General features: G+C 37.1%; 1 protein-coding gene across 1 annotated transcript in view; it reads right to left on the bottom strand.

Moving 5' to 3' along the window:
- Positions 1-22,440, bottom strand: part of UBE3C (ubiquitin protein ligase E3C) — a 77,275-nt gene that overhangs the window by 12,255 nt on the left and 42,580 nt on the right. The window contains exons 17-19 of the mRNA XM_068673449.1: positions 21,173-21,305; positions 17,160-17,407; positions 4,085-4,297 (exon numbers count right to left, since the gene is read on the bottom strand). Coding sequence (XP_068529550.1) covers positions 4,085-4,297; positions 17,160-17,407; positions 21,173-21,305 — 594 coding nt within the window. The remainder of the gene's footprint in view (positions 1-4,084; positions 4,298-17,159; positions 17,408-21,172; positions 21,306-22,440) is intronic.

Below are 22,440 nucleotides of genomic sequence, written 5' to 3'. Positions count from 1 at the left end.
TTGCATGAATAGTTCAGACAAGTTACATCCACTACTTAGAGCATTACAGTAATACAGAAATAAATAAAAAAAGAGAAAATGGTAGAAAAACGTTACTGAAGAAGAATGGATTCAGGAGATTCATCTTCTGGCTTATTGATAATTCTCTGTTACACAAAATTGCTTTGTAATGTGATCAGAAGCAGAAAATAGCAACTCTCTCCTGGCAGACAAACTTAATGCTTACACAGACCTGGCGGTGACTGGCTTCCCAAGCTAATGAAGAAAAAGGGAACTCTTAGAGGGTGAAGTGGGAAATACTTCAGGAAAGAATAAGGGACCTGTCAGCCAGGCATTCTGGAGTATGAAGTATTTTTGTACCTGAATATTAAGACAAATATCCCTTGCAATTTCAAAGAGCATTCTTTTAGGCAAAGTTAACTCTTACTAGCCTTTTTTTTTTTTTTTTGAGAATGAAATTTCTCTGTTCTTTTTGACTCCAGTCTTTTAAGTATCTCCCCTGTATTTTTTCCCCATTCTGAAAATATACAGATGAAGGTTTTCTTTCTTTCTGGCATCTGCCTTCCAGATGTTGGGGCAGGAGTTCCAGGTAGGAGATTGCATTTGAATGCCTACAAATGCATTTGCCATAAGTGTTATAAATCTGCCTGAGAAGCATCAGCCTCATCTTAAATATTTTGCTTTTGAAAGACCTCCAAAATCACTCACCTAAGCCACCGTATCTGAGTAATGAAACTTTCAGAATTATTTCAGAAGACATCAAAATTTTATCTCAAGGAAATTAAAAGCCAAAGAGCTCTCCTTTAACTAGTCAATGTATCTTCAGTAACAAATAGAATTTGCATCTGTTTAAAAAAAAAAAAATAAATGTCCTGACACCTATTTCTGTATTATTTGGATTTCAAAGAAACCGCTGCTTTGTATACTAAGTGTTGCTCTGTACATTTGTATTTAAGCCCTTTATGCATAGGGTCTTCTAATCATATCAAGGCTGTTTTGATCCATGCAACCTCTAGAATCAGTGCCTGAGAAACTTTCTGAACCACAGAATCTAATGTTTTTGAAGGAAGAGTAACAGATTTGAAACTTCCTGTCTTCCCTTGGACCAGCACCAAACTCACCTTCCTCATTTGAAAAAATGAAGGGGCAGGGGTGGAAGGAGGCCCGAAATAGAGGTATTTTCTTGTTATTAACCTTACTATAAGCATTTTATAACGATTTTATCATTATCTAATCTACAAGATAGAAAGAAAAATTAAAATCAATATACACGGCTACTTGAAGGCAACCATCGGCTTAAATTCTTTTTGAGACTTTTTACTAGCTGCCATTTTATGCAGTAGATCTAACAGCTGTAATCTAGGCTGGTATCGTGGCATTAGATGGTTCTTCATCAAAAGCTAAAGCTATTTGGGTTTGGAAGGTAAGGTTGATGGCAGAGCTCCCCTAATTAGCAGGTCTAATGTGCAAATTATTAAGTACCTTTTTCAACTTCTGGTGAATGCACTTTGACAATAGTTTAATGGGATCTAAAAGCACATTACAGGATTGGAATCAATACGCTGATAATAGAATTTCTACCTCCTACTAGTGACAGAGGCAATAGAGCCCCTTCTGAATGTGTCTTTCATTGAAGATAATGCTTCTGTGCCACAACTGCTCGATGGACACTGTCAGGAGGATAGCTATTTACAATGATAGATTTATGATGCATTTATTGGGCACTAATTTATTAGACACTAAAGTGGTTGTTTAGCTGAAAACTAGAGATAATGTATACTCACCGTAAGGAGTGCAAATTAAGCTCTTTTCCCAAAGTGAATTAGCCTTACCTTGACACAATTAATTAGTATGCAATGGTTACAGGAGCCAAATATCAGATTAACTGTATTTATCCATATGAGGTTTATTAAGGTATTTAAATTAAATATAAGTTACTTGTTGCATTAACACACAGAAGACAGTGAAAAGAACCAATTAGCCGCATTGAACTACACTACAATGCAGTCTCATTAAAAGACAGTTTATACTCCAAGAGAACAGTGCTCTCTCACAAAGTATAAACATCAACATAGCATCAAAATATTTAATTTATCCCACATTTCATTTAGTTACTCAGAAGTTCACAATTATATTTAACCTTCCTTTTACAGCTAAGCCAGATAATTAAAAATCAAGTCTTCGTAATACATAGCCCTCAGAGAATTTTAACGAACACACCAGACCTCTTGGCACGAACACACTTCTTATGTTTATGTAGTAGCAGGTAGTGCAGGCAACATCTCTGTCTTGGATCTCTTTGCATGTTATTTCTGAGATATTTCTCTTTTCTGTCTGCTTCTGCCTTACTTGCTAAGGATGGTTCTAACTTGCTTGCATGGCTGATTTTTTGAGTAGACATGTAGAATGGAAACTACAACCTCTCCAGAAAATATTTACTAATTCTCATTTTTAATTAGAAACTAAATCATATTTGTGTTAACTGTGAGCAACAAGACTTTTCTCTGCCCCAGCAAGTCCTAGTTTATATGGCCAACTACCATCTCGTGTGCTTTGCAACCCAGTAACCAAACGCACCTATAGCACAGAAACTGATTCCAGAGTCAGTCACTTAGAGCACACGCTATGATAAAGCACCGGCTCTGTAACTAAGAATGTACTTTCTGACACATCCATTTCACATGCCTTTGTTTCAAGTTTTTGACTGCTGTTCTGAAGTCCAATTCACAATTTCTCACGTAGTGATTGTAACCCAGGGAAAAAAAAAAAAGGCATATGTTGTAAGTTTAACATGAAACATTACTTATATCCAGCAACTGCTGACTCTCCTCTACAGTATGATTCAGGAATCCAGAATCTAAGGAAACTATTTTAAAATTACAATGCAAGCCATGTTTCAGATCTTCCAAAATGACAGGAAACGAGTGACAGAAGAGAAAAGAAATTCTGAGCTTCATACAGTTATAAGTCTTGGACAGCAAACTCGCTCTGATTTAAGTAGCAGAAGAAGAACTCAGGGAACAATTTGCAGGGCTAGATGCTGCATCTCGGTGGTGCTGCTGCTTCTGTGCAGGTGTGCCTGAGCCAACCCACCCTGGCCAACACACCACCTGAACGGGACTGGATACCCACTGTTAGTCTTGATTTCTTCCACGAGAAATAAGGCCTGAATCAGGATGCTGCTGCATGTCATGGTGTGGTCAGGTGTACTTTTTGACCCAATTATTAATTAAACACCATTAGCAAGTACAGGCAGGTCATGAGTACACAATTTTAACTCCTAAAAAATGAAAGATGAAGCCTGACAAAAGACTGAAGACATTATCTCTATTACCACAGAGGCATATTTTTCAAGCGCTGATGACATTAATTTTTTACTATGAGCATAAGTGAGCTTTAGCTTTCACAACAGAGCAAATAAAAGCATTAATCAAACTGCATAATGCAACTGCGCTAAAAACTCATACTTAAGGACCTAAATAAGCCATCTTTACAATTACTGAACACCCATTTTTTCCCATCTGACTCACCAGGTGGTTCAGCCCTCAGAAAAATGAAAATGGGATTATTTTTTTTAATATCATAATTTCAGGCCCTCTTATTTGAATAGAGTAGTAACAGCTAAAGGCAACAGCCCTTATCTCACAACAATGGGTCACTATTATTCAAAACCATTCAGATTTCTGACTCCAAACTCAGGCAGATCTTCTATAGTTTATGCATTATTTCATTTCTGCAATTATTTGAAATGGAATCAAAGAAATAATATGAAATATTTTGTTCAAGAAGTAATCTCAGTCAACATCAATTTTTATGTATCAATGTTAGAAAATCATCACAACAATGTATTAGTTAAATTACCAGGCCTTTATGACATCTTCAAAAGTACAGTTTTTAACTACAAGATTAGTTATTTTTTATTTCAAATAATGAGTCAGAATCCCCATGGATGCCTCACAACACACAGCACTTTCAGCAATTGTTTCTTATCAATTTCAAATTCAAAAATAAAGTAGTAGGGATATTAATGATTCGTCAGCCATACATAAAAGTAAAAAAAAAAAAAAGCTGAAGCTATTCGTACCTGGGCTTCCCCGAGATCATTGTTTACCACAGTGAAATTTAATCCAAGTTCTTCCACATCCCCTTCGTAGCTCTTGAGAAAAAGCAAGTTCTTGTACATTTCTGGATCTAATGAAGCTAAATGATGAATGTCAACATCAGCACTTGTCCCCAGTAACTTTGAGAGGAAAAAACTAGCAAACGGCAATTCCACCAGCATATTTTCATAAAGAGCCTGAAAAACAAAGCAATTAAAAGCACATTAGATTTTATTGTGGTATTTGCAAGAACTCAAAGTTATTGTGTATTTCCCAAATTTTTTTTTATAACCACTCCTTTATTTGGTGCCTGAATAGGATCTTCTGGTATGGCAACAGCCCAGATATTGCATTCAAAAAAGCTTCAGCTGAATTTTGGAGTTGGGATACTTTTACGAAATACCAAGCTCCAAAATTTTACAAATTAATCATGTGGTGATTTAAAAGGTAAGGTCACAGCCTGTTGTATCATTAATCTTCTTGTCCAAAGTATCACACCAAACAGGAAGAACATCAAGTATATAGATCATTCACAAGAAAAATAAAGTTAAAAAAAAAAAAAACACCAACAACAATTCAGTGCATCAAAAATATCTTAAGAGTTATCATCTCCATTACATTCAACTATTTGGTTCTTCACAAGCAGTATTTTTTGATTTACGTCAATTGCTACATGTAAAACAAATACAGTCTAACCCTGAAATATAACTACGTAAAACCAGGACATTTTAAATTAATCCAAGCTATTTGTCTTGCATGTTATACAGAATCATTGCCCTGTATTTTGGTGCATGGTACATTACTCTTGTTTACTTCTAAAATTAATCAAAACTAATTAAGTAAATGAAAAAGACAGCTAAATTCTGCTTAGTGGCATCATCAAAAGAACATCCTGATTTCCAAGCCGAGAGCTTATCACTTAGGGCTGCATCATACGTCCAATTCTTCCTATGCCTGTCAAATTACTGCTGACATCAAAAATGAGCCTGAATTTCCAGTATTCATAAAAGAAAACCATGTGTTGTTTTTTTTGTTTTTCTTTGTTTTGTTTTTTACTATAAACTTAAAACTTCCTCAAGAGTTGTCAAAAATGCAGAAACCCTGAGCAATACCACTTTCAGCTGATTTAATGTATGCAATGCATTACATTTCAATGTAACACAAACAAGTTGCCATATTTTTCACATATTCATTAACAACTTCTTGTTGATTAGAAGAAAAAGATATTTAGGAAAGCTCTCAAAGAGGTAGAGATGAAAACTTTAAAGCTACAGAGAGGAAGCATGACAACACTTAGAGAAAGTTAATGTGTATAAAGGAAAAATAAGAGACCTTCCCCTTCAAAAAAAATCCCTGAAATATGCTGTCTACTCACAGCCTTTGCTATTGTCCAATCTGTTTGCTGCATCAGCACCTCTGACAATGACAATCAAATCTTCACAGTACCATTAATATCACTGCCAGGCTAATCACAAAAAGCATCATCAACACAACATCGCTGTTTGTTCTCTTTATGAGCTGTTTTGGCATTACTTAATTCCTCCATAATCTGCTGCAAACTCAAAGAAAAAGTGCAACACAATGACCAAAAAAGAAAAAAAAAGAATAAACGTAGCTGTAATCACTCAATGATATTCCAACAAAGGCTTCAAGAAAAATATACACAATTCCTTAAACTTCTGAAAGAACATTTCTATGAGGTGAGTTAGACCTTGCAGAAAGAATTGAGAATAACGAGTTCAAAGCCAAAGGGTGCATTATATTTAGAGCTATATGATTTATTCAAGGTGTAGAAGTCGAAATCCTCATTTGTATAGTTGACTTTAAAAGCAAACTAGAGGGATAAATCATTAATTTGCAATGTATAAGGTCAGTGTTTGCTGTTCCTGCATTAGTAACAATAAAGCTATTGTAATTCCTTAAATATATCAAAGCTACCCGAATTTAAAATGGAATTCCATCTATGACTCATAAAATGTAAATGCAGAGGTGTAATTTTTTACACAAGGCAGGTTTAAGCCTTTAGAGCATTTAATATACAAGGACTAATAAATGATAGCACTAAAAACTATGATCGCATCAGCTAAATGGATTATAAATTAAATTTCCATAATGTATGCAACTGAAATACAAATGTGGACATAAATCAAGGTATTTTCTAAACACAGGTTAATTACACAAATTCAAAACCTGTCTGTTTTTTATGCAAAATAATCCACTTAGCATTTTTCAAACTGGTCTTAAGTCTCAGCCACTTGCAACACTTGATCCTAGAAGCCTATCAATAATCCCTTGTCAGGAAAAAACAGCAATAGGTATATTGAAGAAACTTGTATGTTATTTTTCAAGTGTCTGTCTTTTATGAGTGTTTATTGCTAGAAATTGTGCCAAAATGATTTGAAATAAAAAGGATTAATTATAGTAGAAGCTTTTTAATATAAGTGAGTGCAGCTGCAATGCAATTAATGCAAATTGTGACGCTATCAGGAAAATAAATGCGAACAACATCACTGGCTATTTCTGTTTGCTGCCAAATAACTTCAGTAATTTACTACATTAAGAATCAATAAAAAAATAATGCTTTTCAAATGCATCACTATTAATCTTCAGGTGGTTCCAAAGAGAACATTTATAACTTCATCTAAAAACTATATAAAGCATTTTTAAATAAACTAAATTGGGCAACTTGAAAATATCTTTAATTACTACCACCCCTCTTAGCTAAGGGAGTGCAATATTGGAAACAAATCATTTTTGGAAACAGGACAAAGAGCAGTGTTTTAATTACTATAGGAGTCAGGCTAATCTAATGAAGTTTAATAAAAAAAAAATCACTAAAACTGTGGTAAATGGAATTATGACAAACTTTTTTTTTCCTCTCCCCAAAGAGGTAACTTACACCATCACAGCCCCAGCACTGTGCAGAGCTGCTGAGATGTGCCCTGTACAACTGAGTGACTGAATGAACTGAAACGTTATCTGTCAGCTGGAATCTAACTTCCCAGTCAGCATGAAGTGATCTACCTACTTGCTGCTGCCACAAGATGTGATTCCTCACATTCCTGCCATCAGGAATCAGCTGATTCACCTGGGTTTGACTGCACCTTTCCTGGTCCTTCTGCAAGTGGGCATGATGTGAAAGCTTGCTTCCTGTCAGCTCAGAGCTAGATCCAGCTCACAGAAGTGGGTGAAACCAGACCAAATAGCAGAGCATCTGTTTCGATGGCAGCACAACCACACAGCAGCCAGATGCCTACGGGCTCTACCACCCTGCTGGGTACTTCTGTCACTGCAGCGAGCCCCATGCCCCTAAAGGGGAGATTGCCCCCTTCCCTCTTTTCCTTTAGTGACCTGTTCTGGGGAGCTCTAAGCTGCCCAATTATGAGTTTCCAACCCATTCAGCTCTCTCAACTGACCCTTCTGCAACATCACCATCCCAGAGGCACGAGCCCAGTGTGAGAGGCAGGCGGGGAAACACGACCACCTCTTACGGAGGTAGCCAGCTGCCGGACTGACTTAGCTCCAGCATAAAGCTGCGCCCTTATAACATACTTACCCAGCACTGCTCTCCCCACAGAAGCACTCCTTTTTTTCCCCAGCAGCCAACAAATGACACAGCTGATGGAAGAAACTGGCTTACTCATGGAGGGAGGTGACTTTGTTTGACTGTAAGTTCCTGTTCATACACTGCTTTAAGAGATCAAAGCCAGCGAGTTTAACCAACATCTATTTTGAAGCTAATCTTTTAGCAAATTTCAAGTGCTCTCACCCCTTGAAAAAGTTGTTTTTTTTTTTTTTTTTTTTTTTTTTTTTTTTTAACTCTTACGGTCATCACCTATGGGACCAGTGCCATTCTATGATGGATTCTGTGCATTCTTATTCCCAGCTTTCCTCTCTAACTAGCCCTTTTTTTTGATTTCATTTTCTCTACCTTGCCATCCCATAAACTGCAGCTGACTACATAAAGGGAAAAATCCAGACAGGAAGCCATAAAGGGAACAACTACTGGTCGAATGCGACAGCAGATTTTGTTTCTAAGGGCCTGGAATATTCGCATTCCACTTTCATAAAGGTGAAACTCGCACATGGGAGCTTGTGGTAAGAAGCAGAGACAAAGCTGTATTCTGGGCCGCACCAAAAGAAGCGCAAATATCAGGGCAGGGAGGGGATTGTCCCCGCTCTGCTCTGCTCCTATGAGACCCCACCTGGAGCCCTGTGCTCAGCTCTGGGGCCCCCAGCACCGGAAGGACGTGTACCGGTTGGAGTGGGTCCAGAGGAAGCCATGAGGATGCTCAAAGGGCTGGAGCAGCTCTGCTGTGAAGACAGACTGAGAGAGTTGAGGTTGTTCAGCCTGGAGAGAAGGCGGCTTCGGGGAGACCTTACAGAAGCCTTCCGATATCAAAAGGCGGCTACACGAGAACTGGGGAAGGACTCTGTGTCACGGAGTGTGGTGACAGAACAAGAGGGAATGACTTTAAACTAAAAGAGGGTAGGTTTAAACTAGATATTTGGAAGAAACTCTTTACTGAGGGTGGTGAGGCCCTGGCCCAGGCTGCCCAGAGGAGCTGTGGCTGCCCCGTCCCTGGCAGTGCCCAAGGCCAGGCTGGATGGGGCTGGGGGCAGCCTGGGCTGGTGGGAGGGGGCCCTGCCCATGGCAGGGGGTGGGATTAGGCAGGCTTTAAGGTCCCAGCCAACCCCCAACACACTACATGATTCTACATCCATAACAAGAGCAATTGCACAAGCAACACCGTGCTCCTAGGTGACACATTCCCCGCTGCTAAAAGGCTGTGTCTGCTGAAAGGGCCAACCTGTATTTCCCAGCACTCATTTTTATTCACAGAGGCTAGGGATGCTTTTTAGGCAAAGTTATGACATCTCTAGATAGCCATTAAAATAACTTAAAAGCTTCCGAAACAAAAGGTTTTCAAATCTGCCTGTTTTTAGCAACAAATTATTTTTATATGATTTTTTTTTTTTTTTTTTTTTTTTATAAAATTCTATAAAACTTGTATTTTATATTTATATACTCTTCACCCCATATTTTCCCCACTTTCTCGAGATGCCTCACTGGTTTTGTTTGCCTGTTTTTGTTTAAACTAAATAGTTTAAAGAAGGTTTCTCCTGGTTAAATGGAAGAAGTACTTTTTAGTTAAAGGAACTTCATGTGCTCTCCTTCCTCTCTGTGTGGAGTCCAATACAAGACACCAGATTAAAAACCAAACAAAATAACAAAGCCTGCTGTGGTCAGTAGGTTTTGACTTCATACACAAACCCCACATTCTGCAGGCTGTTGGTTCAATTTTAAATAATAATAGCTCGTTACAATAAAGCATCTAAATAGTGCCTCGCTCAATTAAAACTGACTGCAGCATGGGCCAGCTACAAAACCCTTGATGCCATTCAGCAACACAGATCAGAACTCGGTAATCTAAACTGAAAAATACTCCATTCAAGATACCTAAACATATCCTGAATGCATTCGTTAACCATCTGCGGTGTAGGGGAACAAGGATGGTTAAGGCAAGCAGCTTTGAGAACACAAACGTGCAGTTAGTAGCTTTATGTTATGGAAGAAAGATCTCAGCTGGAAGTACAGCTGCACGCACTACCTGGTAAGACAGGGAGAAAAATGAAACGTGCAGTCCTTGGGGCAAGTAGGACTTCGTCTTGTTTTCAACAGGAATAACATCTGACTGGGATGGTGGCTCCCAGCAGTTATGGTCTAAGCACTGCGTGGTCACAAGGTGCTGTTCAGGTATGTCTCAAAGGTTTAAGAAAGGGCTCTTCAATAGGAAAAGAACTTGCCTCTTGTTTTAGAAGTGGACAAATTTTAACTAGTCATTTCAGACAGATGTGAAGACAAATTAGCATTATACAGCAGAGGTTACACAAGCATTACATGATGCTTAATAAGGTTGTTATTGTGTAAACAACTTCACAGACAAACCAACTAAATCTTCCCACGTGAGAGGCAGCTTTATTGCCTTTACTTACGCTTTCAGATCTATATTTAGTTCTCTCATTTATTATTTCAACTACATTCTTTCTTAAGAAAACTAATTAGTCATTGTTCCTACCTTCCATTAATCTTTCACAGCTCAGAACCGTATATTAAAACCTAAACAATGCTAAAGTCATATCATTAGAAAGATATAGGGGTAACAGGTTGAGGCAGTAAATGACTGGGCTTAAATTCAGTTATTTCCCTAATCAGCCCCCAAGACCGTAACCCCTTCTATTTCAGTCATTTTCAACAGTTACTATTAAATAATACTTAGCACTTACTGAGTGCAATAGATCTTCAAAGCTATACAGAACCATTAATAAAAATGATAGAAAAATAGCAAAACCATTAGAACTTCCTTCTACCACATTATTTATATTCTAGATATATTTCACCTTACTCACAAACCCTTTGAGGCCACCAGGGCCTTTTCTACCCTAATGAGAAAGATAAAACTAAAAATATGTTACATGAAAATGAACATACACCTGCAGTTTAGAAGCACTTTCAAAGCCTGCGTATAGTAGTTTGAAGATAAAGTAACTTCTTATGGATAATGTGCTTTAAATTGAGCAAAATCAAATTGATATCGTTCCTAACAGCAATATGGGAAATAAAATTAATTATATCAAATGCATGTCACAGAGCAATATGGTTACTACAGGGTAGCTTTAAGTCATTTTCTCTGTTCTCTGAGCTCTACAATTGAACCATTTGTACCCTATTAGTAATGGATAATCTGGCACAGTATCTCCCCTACATGACTCTGAAAACACATATTGCAGTTCTTACTCAAATGCCTTTTCTGTTTTTAAAAAGGTAGGAGACCAAAATTCTACAGCTAGATGCATATAGCTAGGCTTCTAAGAGAGCTCTGTTCACATCCCTTGCAGCAGTGCTAACACCGTCACCTTTTAAAGCATTTTTTCGAAAGCAACTAAAGCCATGTGTAAATTGCTATTACTTTTGATTTCTCACTCACTGGGAATCTGAGGTTGGGTAAGTACAAATTCATAGAAGCCCGAGATTTGGGGTAACAAGGATTCAGATGCAAGTCAGCCTGTCAAATTTGCTGTAGTCAGTATAAACACTCAAAATTGATTACAGGCATGTGAGAAACAGACAGCAAACTCATGACTGACTCATGAACATACTACCATAAAGAAGTAGGGACATATTTCCAGAAACACTACTGGAGCATATCAAGTATGCTCCAACAGATGCATATAAAAGCACCCAAAACAGCATGCCTTGGAAATGTTGGTACTTGCACAAAACCATCACTGCATCAGACTGTTTTTTACAGGACCAGTTACCTGTAAAAAAGTTTATACCATGTACATGATACAAACTGCTATCAGTATCATTTGGGAGTTTCTAAGTGGTGCAAGAAGGAAGGGTTATGGTTATAGGTACCTGGGTAACTGACAATTATCATACACTACTGAAGTTCTGTGTCTCAATTTTAAACACAATTTAATAAGAATTGAACGTAGGAGGAAGCCAAATCCTCCATATTTAAATTCTAATCTCCTGAAACACTTGCTACAATGCAACTAACCTCTGGATATGTCTCTAGGATAAATCTGTACTGTAACAGCAGCGGAACTCGTCATTTTCAAAGAGAGCTCAAATACAATAATTTCAGTAAGTATTCCAAGCCTAATTGATTTAAATGGACGTAGGTGTTCCCAACTGTGAAAAAAGATCAGGATACCATTACCACACACTCTAGCTGTTTATTTATTCCCTGTCTAGGAACCTGATTTAGAGGCAATAAAATGCAATCAGTACACAAACCAGAAGCAGGAATCATCTGCTAATGGAACTTTTAATTGAGGAGTGACCACTGACATGAGGTAATTCTTTCCATGCAGAACTCCTTGCAGAGACCTCTATGCACTTTATCACAGTAAACAATCACTAACATATGCATTAAAGAAAATTTAAATACATTATGACCCAATAAATATCACAATCAATCAATACACACTTTTCCTTCCTGAAGATTTAGAGTTAAATACTGCATTTCGGTAGTCTTTTAGTGCTAGACATATATTTACAAGGTTAGTACTAACATAGCTATCTGTAATCAAAAGATAATCGTTATGTTAAATTAACAAGTACACAAAGTACACTGACAACAGTGCAGAAAACACACTCAGAATAGCTTAAATTGACATTTGTAAGGAAATAACTTCCAGAATGTATTAACTTTACTCTTGCAATTTTATTTCTGCACTATAAATGCATACTTAAAAGAGCAAGCAGCTTCCCATGGTAAACTCCTGTTTTGAGCATTTGAGACGATTCAGAATTTTTGGAGCCTAATGATCAGCTTGCTTTTAAGCAAAATGCTGAGTCCACAAAATCATTTGCAGGGTGACTGAAATGAATCAAACAAAAAGTTCTGTACAAATTACTTCCTTCTTTATATCATTATCACTAATTCCATACCTACATTCCTAGATACTAGTAGTATAAATTGTGGCTGCAGCACAAATCAATTAGAGTAGACTGATTTAAGCCAAGCCAAAGCAGATCTTAATTAAATGGACAATAAGCAAAGGGAAGGCGTAGACTAAAAATCAGAAAAAAAAAAGAACAGGCAAACAAAAACAAACAAAACAGCTAGAAAATAAGGAAGAGTAACTGCAATGCCTGACGCACCATCCTACTAAGTATTTCAATCTATGATACCCAGTTCTCACTGTAGTTTTCTCGATTCTGTTTCTCCATGTACTTTTAGTTCAAAAAGGACACAGATATGTTATTGGAAACATTTGCCTGGATGTTTCAGCTCTGAACATAGATTTAAGAGTTTAGGATCTGATCTAGATCTGGCAGTGAAAAGGCTCCCATTGATTCAATCTATTTTAGACAAGGGCTCAGGATGATTAAAAACTACTTTAGTTTTTCTGCAAAATGGATACTGTAGACACCAGTAATCTTCAAACTGTACATTCTAGCCAGGAAGAATATTTTGCACAACAAATGAAATAATCACAGATCTATTCAAAGTTGAGAACTGTAACCCCTGGCACACACATACAGAAAAATAATCTAACAAATGATTAACATTCCACATTCAGGTTCCGACGTTAAATAATTTGTTTGAACTAATTTTACCCTAAGTTTTTAAGTAATTAATTTTACTAAGATACATTTTATAGCATTTTCAATTGTGTGATTGTAGCAACACATAGGTATATGCACAGAACAGTCCAATATATCTTAAATCAGTATAGCAAGCTACAAAAAGTCAGAAATAAACAACTCTACCCTTCATCAGTATAATATCCATCAGGCCACACAACTTATTGACCTTCCATATAACATGCTAAAACTTAAAAATTCATTGTTTTTAGTCCTTCATGCTTCTTGTGCTATCACAGTTCTTTATTCAGTTCCACAAAGTAAGGACTGTGCTCAACACAACAGCAACAACCCACCACCACATTTTGTTCTTTATGCTACCTTCCCAAACATTTAAGGCAAAGGCTAAATTTCGACAATATAGTTCTAAACCTTTTCAGAAGTCCATTGTCTTTCAAGGACTACGGGTTGTATTGCTTTGGAAAAGAGATTTAATATTATATTTCAAAGGTAGTGCGTATATTCGTCAGCAGCATGAATGCATCACTCACTAGTGCTCTTCATCAGAGAGGAAAACTGGAGATGGCTGGATTCACATAACCGATGGCATCGAGTGTGTTAAACAAAAATCTCTAGTGTCAGAAAGATACTTTCCTAAAGGAGCAAAGACATTCCTTGGAAAACATGTACTTGCTGGTTCTTGCAGCCATTATGTGCAAAATGAAGAAGAGGAAACCATAGAAGTGATCATTCTGATCTTTCTCCCGACTTCCTTACTTATTCTTATGTAATGCTATTCATATATAATGCTAATACATCATGAAACACAGACAATTCTTACGATGCAAACTGTAAGCTGGGACAGGAGAAAGACAATACTGTATATCAGACTGAGCGTAGGTCTGAACACACTGAAGTTCAGGCTGCAATTCTGCTTCTGCCACTGTTTTACTGATCACTGCTTCTATTGAAATGGTTGACCAGTGCTTCCCTCTTTCTGGATTTGCAGCAGATATTCAAAGATCAGCCAGGAGGAAATCCTTCCTTCAGATTCTCAGGTATTGTTTCCAAACTTCCCTTCTCCAGCCGTGCTGCTACAAGCTTGGGCTGCAGGCCAACAAAACTTCAGCCTTCTAGTGAGCCAAGCCCATTGCACTGCCAGAGCTGCAGCAGCAAATTCTGCATGAGGAAAGGTTTTTGGTGCTGACATAACTACTGCCTGTGGAAAGGCAGCGAGCCAGACCAGGTGCTGACCACAGCCCAGTGCTACCTAGGGTACAAACAAAAGAACTGCCATGTCCCATCCACACCCCTGGGACTCTACATGGGACAAGTCCTTGCTTTCCAGAAAGGACAAGCAGAATTTGGGCCCAGAACACCTCTGCCTGAACATCCCTGACTGCCTATGACACCTTTTAGGGTTCATAAAGTCACTCCTGTCCTTTCAGCAAGGGAAACTAAAATTTCAAACCCCTCCGGTGGAGGAGGACTGCTACGTGAGGTGTGCGTGGTAAGCTGAGCTTTTACATTTAAGAAAGAGGAAATAGCTTAAAAGGCACCGATGTTAAAATAATATTTACATTACAGAGCAAAGTCATTCAAAGTTGAGAAATGTAAACTTTGCAATTGTTTGATTAGCTGTTGTTTAAGCAAACTCATTTCTTTCGATTTTTTAAGAATGGCTTCAGACAACATAGGTGATTACACGATCACGTGGCATTATCTTTACGAGACCTTTTGCTCATTCAGCGATCAGTAAAAGTTGCATGGACAGGCTCACAGTTTGTAATGTATTACTTTCCATTTCTTCTCTAATTACAAAAATACAACCTAAGCAGTTAGTAATTCAGCAAGGGTTAAAGTAATTTTTAGATGCACCATTTTCACATGCACAATTTTTAAATATTCCAATGCTGGTCAACTCATGTAGAAGATGCCAAGCTGTTAGAAACTTCCCCGTGAGAAGAAATGCCAAATTACCTGCAAGTCTATGGTACTGAAAATTAAATGCACTTGGATATTAGTATGAAGTGGTTACCAAGAGACAGAGAAATTATTGTATTTTAATGTATTTGTCTTCTGGTAACATTGAAACTTCTTGAATTTTTGGTGGCAGCACTCTTTACACACTGGTTTCCACAAATAAGAAATTGCTGTGGATGCCTGATTGCTTCCTTTGCATTTTATCTATTTTGTTTACAAAGGGGCTTTTAATAACCTATACTGCTCTCAAATAACCCTGTGCAAAGCACAAAATGGGCACATTTTTGAAAACGGGTGAGTGAGTATTCAATAACTTAACCAAGACCACAATACTGACAGGTTTTGAATCGTATGGTCGTGCCTTATCTTTCTGTTTAATTCATCAAGCTTCTACATACACCACTAAAAAGGTGTCTGTGCACCTGGGCAAGGGTAATTATTAAATAACGCTGTCAGTTCTTACCTTATGTAAACATTCTGCAAATACAAAAACAATTTATGCCTTCAAAATGTTAAATAATAGATCCTCTGATTTTAAAAAGACAAAACCAAAACTGTACTTGAAGCACTCTACAAGAGATAAAATACATTTTGCAACTTCTGTCTTTATGCTAAGATTTGAAAAATCAATTACAGAAGAAAATTGTTACTTTGCCAGAGGAAACTAAAGACTCAGAACTCAGCCCTCCCATTCCTAAATAAACCCCAAACATTTTTGGAGTGATGCAACTTCTCTATGATACCACACAGCAGCAGTCACTTTCCTACTCCGAAAACCTATAAATACAGAAAAAAATGAAACCTTAAATATGTAAAATTGATTATAAGCACAAACTTCTATTATATTAGTACTGAATATGTTTTCCATTAAGAGCAGGAATATTCTTCAAAGATAAATTTGTAGAAATGACTGATTTGGAATTTTCATTATTTTACAAGACTGGCTGTTGTAACAGAATGCATTAACACAGAATTTGCCTACAAAGTAGCAGTTCAATCTAAATCTGGCAGCCATAAAAAACAGGGATCTGTCTCAGATTTGTCAACATCCTCTTAAACTGCTTCCAGCTAGTTTAAAATAAGGACATCCGACTGTATGTTAAATCCCTCAGCAAGTCAACAAAACATTATGTTCCAGAATACTTAATGCAGCTAAATAAGACTATGTTTTAAATGTGCTCCATTTTAGATAGCTGAATAGCCATCAATACTTTTTTTTTCCTGAAGTGGAACTTGTATTCCAAACTTTGCTTCGAAATTATTAGGTTTAAAAAATAGTTTCAAGGACTTGAGAAGAAACATCCTTAATCTGACCGTAAACAAACAAACAGAATGTAATGAATGTTTAACGGTTTATTAAAAAAAAAAATCTTATTCAAGAGGGGACTATTAGTAATTGAATGTCCATAACAGCTAAACAGCAAGCACTAAAACTTCAGAAAGATGCAATACGTATGAAAAAACAAGCAGAATTAGCAGAGCAATTTTTGAAAGGCTCATAAATAATGTAAATGCTCATAGCAAATTTTAAATGCTGCAAGAACTGTACCTCATACAACAAGAAACTGTTTGGTTCTGTAATCAATTTCAGAGATCACAAATTATGAAAATCTAACTCTAATCAAAATCCAGAAAGTCCCATATTAAAAACACCATAAACAGAGCAGTTCTATAGGCTCCAAGGAACTTAACTGTAAGTAAGAGGATAAACAGAGACAGACATACACACACTTCACTCAAATGGTAGTTAGGGTATGTCAATTCCTCTACACTCCAAACCTACTGAAATGAATGAGAAGTTTGGGTAAGATCTAGAAATAATTCAGATCCAACGTCTGATGGTTATTTTTCCTCAAGTCTAGAAAAATCACTATGTATGCCATCTACCCCCATCTAAAAACATTTACTGAATAATTTCAGTAGTATAATAGCTTTATATTATACAACACTTTTTTTTTTTTTTTTTTTTTTACCTTTCCAAGCATTCTTCCAAGAAAGTAGTAATGTCGGGCGTAAGAGTCTCCAACAAGCATCTGTGCAGCAGGGTTGGGATAAAGAAGTCCCTCATTGGTGGTTTTAAAAAATCCCTGGTTAGGGTTAAATCCCGATTTAAGCAGTTCATTCAAAAATTCTCTGAAAATTCCACCACCATCAATACCAGCTTCATCAAGACCATGTGCATTAAGCAAGTGAACACGAATGCGCTTTTTTAGGTCAGGTTCTGCAGAGGAAGGAGAAAGAGAGACTCAAATGTAACTGTCTGCTTGAATTTAACTTGGATAAAAGCATATGCAACTATGGACTCAAAACATACCTACACTAATTGTATATAAAAAAATTGAACTAGTAAATAGCACTGTTGGAAAAAATCTATTACTGGCTTGAATTTTGGGATATTCAGCATGTAAAGCTCATTTTGCACAAGGGGTCCCTGTTGTGAGAGACCTCAAAGGATACGATTGGAAAGATGCTAGTAGAGGGAAGAAAAATCTTACAAAATATGTTAATAAGCCCAAGATTTATTTGAAAATTCTATTTATAAAACATTAATGCAAGGTTCACCTTTCTTCTGCCTGAAGGTCCATCAGTAAGCACTACATTCTCTTAAAGGGGCTGACTCTTGAGCAACACCTTAAATAATTCTCTTTGACATTCAGATAAATATTCAGCCCTTTCTTTGGGTTACTGTCCTGCCTGCTCTCTGAAATAACTGCTTGCCCCTGGAAGGAGCAACATGAGCACCAATGGCCACGCTGGGGAGCTCATGGTCCTTAGCCAGCAAGCATCAAGATGTTAGCTCCACTCACTTCTCTTGTGAAAATCTCGTTTTAAATTGCAGCTGACATCTATAATTTCTCTGATTGTGAAGTTATTTGAGGATGGGGAGGTGTCAGCAAGACAGGCAAAAGATGTGTTCTGTGGTGTTTTTTTTCCCTCCTAAGTCACTGAAAATTCTCTCAGAATTATTCTCACACAAGTCCCAGAACAAGCAATGTTCAGTCCTTGAATTACACACAGACCTGGGAAAATGGTCCTTTTTGCTCACGTCACTGAAGGCTTCCAAAGACCAAAAACACAGCTTTTATCTCAAACTTTCCATTGACTACACTTACTTCCTGGCAAAGCAACCAATACCAAAGGAGGATCAATAAAGCCTTCTACTGCTTGATTCCACATACAACAAATGCATGCGCTATGGATGGACAGCTGATGTCCACAAAAATCTGCAGCACCTTGTAGCAACAGCATCTCCCCAGAACCACCTAGTGTCTTGCCTGCACTCTCCCACTAGTGATTGCCTCTGGATCTACCAGGAATTTTCCAGTCTTTCCACAGGTTACAAACTGAGCTGGATTTTAAAAATTACCTACTAGTTCTTTGCTGAAGTGAACTGCTCTGCTGCACAGAAATTCTGCTGGCTGGAAATACAGGATAGCCATTTTTAGATATAGGCATTGCAAAAGGTTCGGAATCTCATCACCATTCACAGCAAGACAACAGAATATGACTGCACTGGCAAGAGAGTCTCAAGTAAACAGGCATTCCCTACCTGGAGACCTATGAGATTAGCCACTGATGTTAAAGCTCTTTTATATCGAAGTGTTTTATACGTTTAAATATTGTAGGTTTTGGAGCCTGATGAAAAAAATCAATTGGCTGCTCCTCCATGTACTGAGGACCAGATTTATACCAAGAAAATTAGCCCTAAAACAAATTCACATACCAAAACAGGTGAAAAGCTAGAGAAAGACACCCCCCCCCAAGTTAGTGCAATCTCAGAACAGAAGATTTTAGTTTTATAACCCATACAGCCACAATGCAACTGAACCATTATCTGTGGTCCACTAGGGGCTATTATGGAATGTCCTGAAAATTCCAGTACAGAAAAGGAAAAAAAAGGAAGAAAAAAGAAATGCTTGCACATTATTAAGCATATGACAACCAACCAAATGAGAACACAAACCCACAAGAAACAGACCAGTGTATTTCTGCTACTGCAAAATAGTTTTCTTCATGATCTCAGTTAAAGTATTATAGAGGAACAAATTTCGAACAGCTCTTTTCTCGGTGCCAACAGAGAAACTGGATGCCTCTTCGAACAATGTCCTGTGCTCCCTCCTAATCAATTCTAGAACCTCACCTATTGCGTGATCCATCTCCCAGATTGATTTTAATCAACTCATTCTACATAGTCTTAAAATTGCATCCCTTGCAATTTTCAAGAATTTATTTTCTGTCTCCCACATGGTGCCTGACCTATTCCAGAACTAGTATTATTTGAAAAAAAATATAGTCCCAGAACGCCAGCTTTTTAAAAGTAGTCTAGCCTTCTAATGAAGTTTTGATTGATACTAAACAGCACTAGGGAATACTACATATAAATATGTATGTGCATACATACACACATGCACTAATACAGAAGTCTTCAGACTTCAGTGGCAAACTACCACTATGGCTTCTTTGTACCTGTAAACAGTAAAAATACACCCCAGGTACTGGATTCTGGTTTTGTCTTTCCTGAACTCACCAGGTTTCTAGAAGTACATTTTTTCTCTATTTTTTCAGTCTCTCAAGGGCTGTCTGACCTTCCAGAATTCTGACTATTCTCCCTGACCTACATTACCTGTGACCATGCAATACATCCAAGCATCTAGGCTGTCTGACTGCAGATTAAATCAAGGAAACATGCATTCTAAAACTTTTCATAGTTTAGTAAGACCACATTAAATATGATGATTACTTCATAGAAAACATGTTTCTCAATTAAAGCTACCTTTATAAACAATATCTTATAAACAATAGCTTGGCTTGCCTGTCACTTGACCTTGTATCATTCAAAAGCTTCGACTGCAGCTTCTGAATTGTATTTTTATACACTTACTAGGTGGATGCGGGGATGGTGTGGGACAACATAGCAGAGCAGGCTCGATTTCTTCTGTTTTTAATTACAATTAATCTCTCTGTTTTGAAGAGACCATTTATTGAATCATACTAAACTCATTATGATGAAACTTTTCAGAACCAAGAGACTGAACTGAATGAATTGCACATGTAATTTCCGGATGATTATCCAGTGCCATCTTCCTGATTAGCCTTTAAAATTTTCCAAAAACAGAAGAATTCAATTTAAATTTAATTTAAATCTTTGACAGATTAGTCTAAAAATATCTCTTTTGTGTAGTTATAGCTTTAAACTGAGGTATTTAAATACAAAATTCTATTTAGAAATAAAATAGTACCTTTAACTGTACCAGAACAAAGGAAACTAAGAATAAAACACAATTTTATACAAACCCAGAAAGCCAATTCCTTTTCTTCCTCTTCTCTAAACTATGTAGTTCTCCAGGAGGAACTTATGTGGCATAGCAGGTGAGATTCAGACAGTAAACCTCAAGTATGTGAGGAATAATCTTTCACATGCAAAAATACCATGTAATTAACAATGACTGTATTTTGGATGGCTCTATATACAATGGAATTTTGGCTTCCAGTGTGGCCATTCTCACACAAATTCACAACCAGGTATGATTTAAATCAACATGGTAAAATATATACTGCCACGTATTACTACTATTAAGTGGGCTGCATAGTCCTTGTATCAGCCACAGCATACCTAGCAAATCCTGTGCAGCACAGACGTTTTGCTGACACCAACAAAAAAAAGCGTATTAGATAATATCTAATTTAACTATATAGATTAATTTACAGCTGAAGATAAGTGAAAAAGAAAAGCCCCACAAAAGTAGGCCTGAACTAAGGAAAGGTGTCTTAAAGATAACAGGACTGATAGTCAAAAAGAATGTGGATTAGAATTACTTTGTGAAAACAAGGAGGTGGGTTTTTTTGTTTGTTTTAGCTTCATAAGGACTTTCATACCCAAGAGCTGACATGCTTGTTACATATTTGCTTACTTTCATTGGATGTTAATATACGGTGAGAATGATTAAATGTGTTAAAAGTTCTGATAACTTCAGTTTGAACCTACCATTTTCAGGAGAAAGTTTATCATAAGCATCTTCATAAATATAATTTCTCCTGATGGTGACGTTAATTCCATCCAAAAATGGCCCATCTCCTTGAACCTCTTGCTTATCAGCATAGATCAGTCTTTGAAAAATCTGTTAAAAAGAGCAAAGAGAGAAATCAAGTCACTGTACAGATGTAAATATTCAATAAAACACGGTTACTGACTACTGTTAGTGTCCTTTGAGTTGCTTTTGGGCGCTCACTTTAAAGTGATTTTTACGCTTTGTCACTGAGCTCCAGAAACATGACACAGAGCCATGTCCCAGTGGAGGGGAGGAGAGGGGACAGACATGCAAAAACTCTTTCATTCTAGGATACCATTCTTACTTCTTTCTACATAGAGGCCCATCTACAGACATTGTGTCATTCCAGTTTCCTGTCCCTAACTTTCAGAGTTCTGAAACGCAAAGTATTCAAAAAAAAAGTCACAAGAGTATTTTGAACACACAGAGGCAATTCTCAGTACTAGCAAGCAATTGTTCATTTTGTATTGGAACATTCCCAGTAGTAAGACAGAGGTGTCAGTATAAAGCAATATAGCAGGTAGCACTGCCTCAGCATCACATCTACTAAAGAAAAATAATGCCGGCTGAAGTACAAATTGAATTTCACACTGCCCCTTTGCAAGCCTCACAACAGTAACCTTTTAAGAACTCACCTGAAGAGTAACTGTAACTTTGTTTCTATACCAAGATGTAGCATGGCTTTTTTCCCCTATAAGTAATAAATAATGTTCAACACACCCCCGTTATAGTAAGTGTATGTTTACTATGTCCTCTCCTACATCCTTCCCATATTCAATAAATACTTTAGTACATTTTCTAAAAGATGTAATTTCCCAATAATATAAGAATCTTTCTAGTTAAGAAATAAATAGATTTACTTTATTAAGATTCTCCACAGATGTTTCTGTGCATACACACACAAATCATGAAAGAGGAAAATCTGACAACAGCAGACAAAGCTAGCATAGAGCCTCCAATCTCTTATTTGCATGGACAACAGTAGCTACTGTAAAAGATACTTTCCTAGTAGGAGAGTGACTCCAACCAGAAGGATTAGTGTAGACAATGCCAGACTTCCCTAAGGTGTGCAGCAAAAAGCCAAGAGAAAACAGCCATAAGCTGCAGGGAAAGAAACACTGAATAGATGCGAAGAAAAAAACAAAATCAGAATGAGAGTGGTTAAGCACCAGAAAAGGTTACACAGACTATGAAATCACAATCT

This window comes from Anas acuta, chromosome 2 (assembly GCF_963932015.1).
Source record: "Anas acuta chromosome 2, bAnaAcu1.1, whole genome shotgun sequence".
Lineage (NCBI taxonomy): Eukaryota > Metazoa > Chordata > Aves > Anseriformes > Anatidae > Anas > Anas acuta.
Note: the sequence above shows the minus strand (reverse complement) of the source record. Positions and strands in the feature narration are given on the sequence as shown.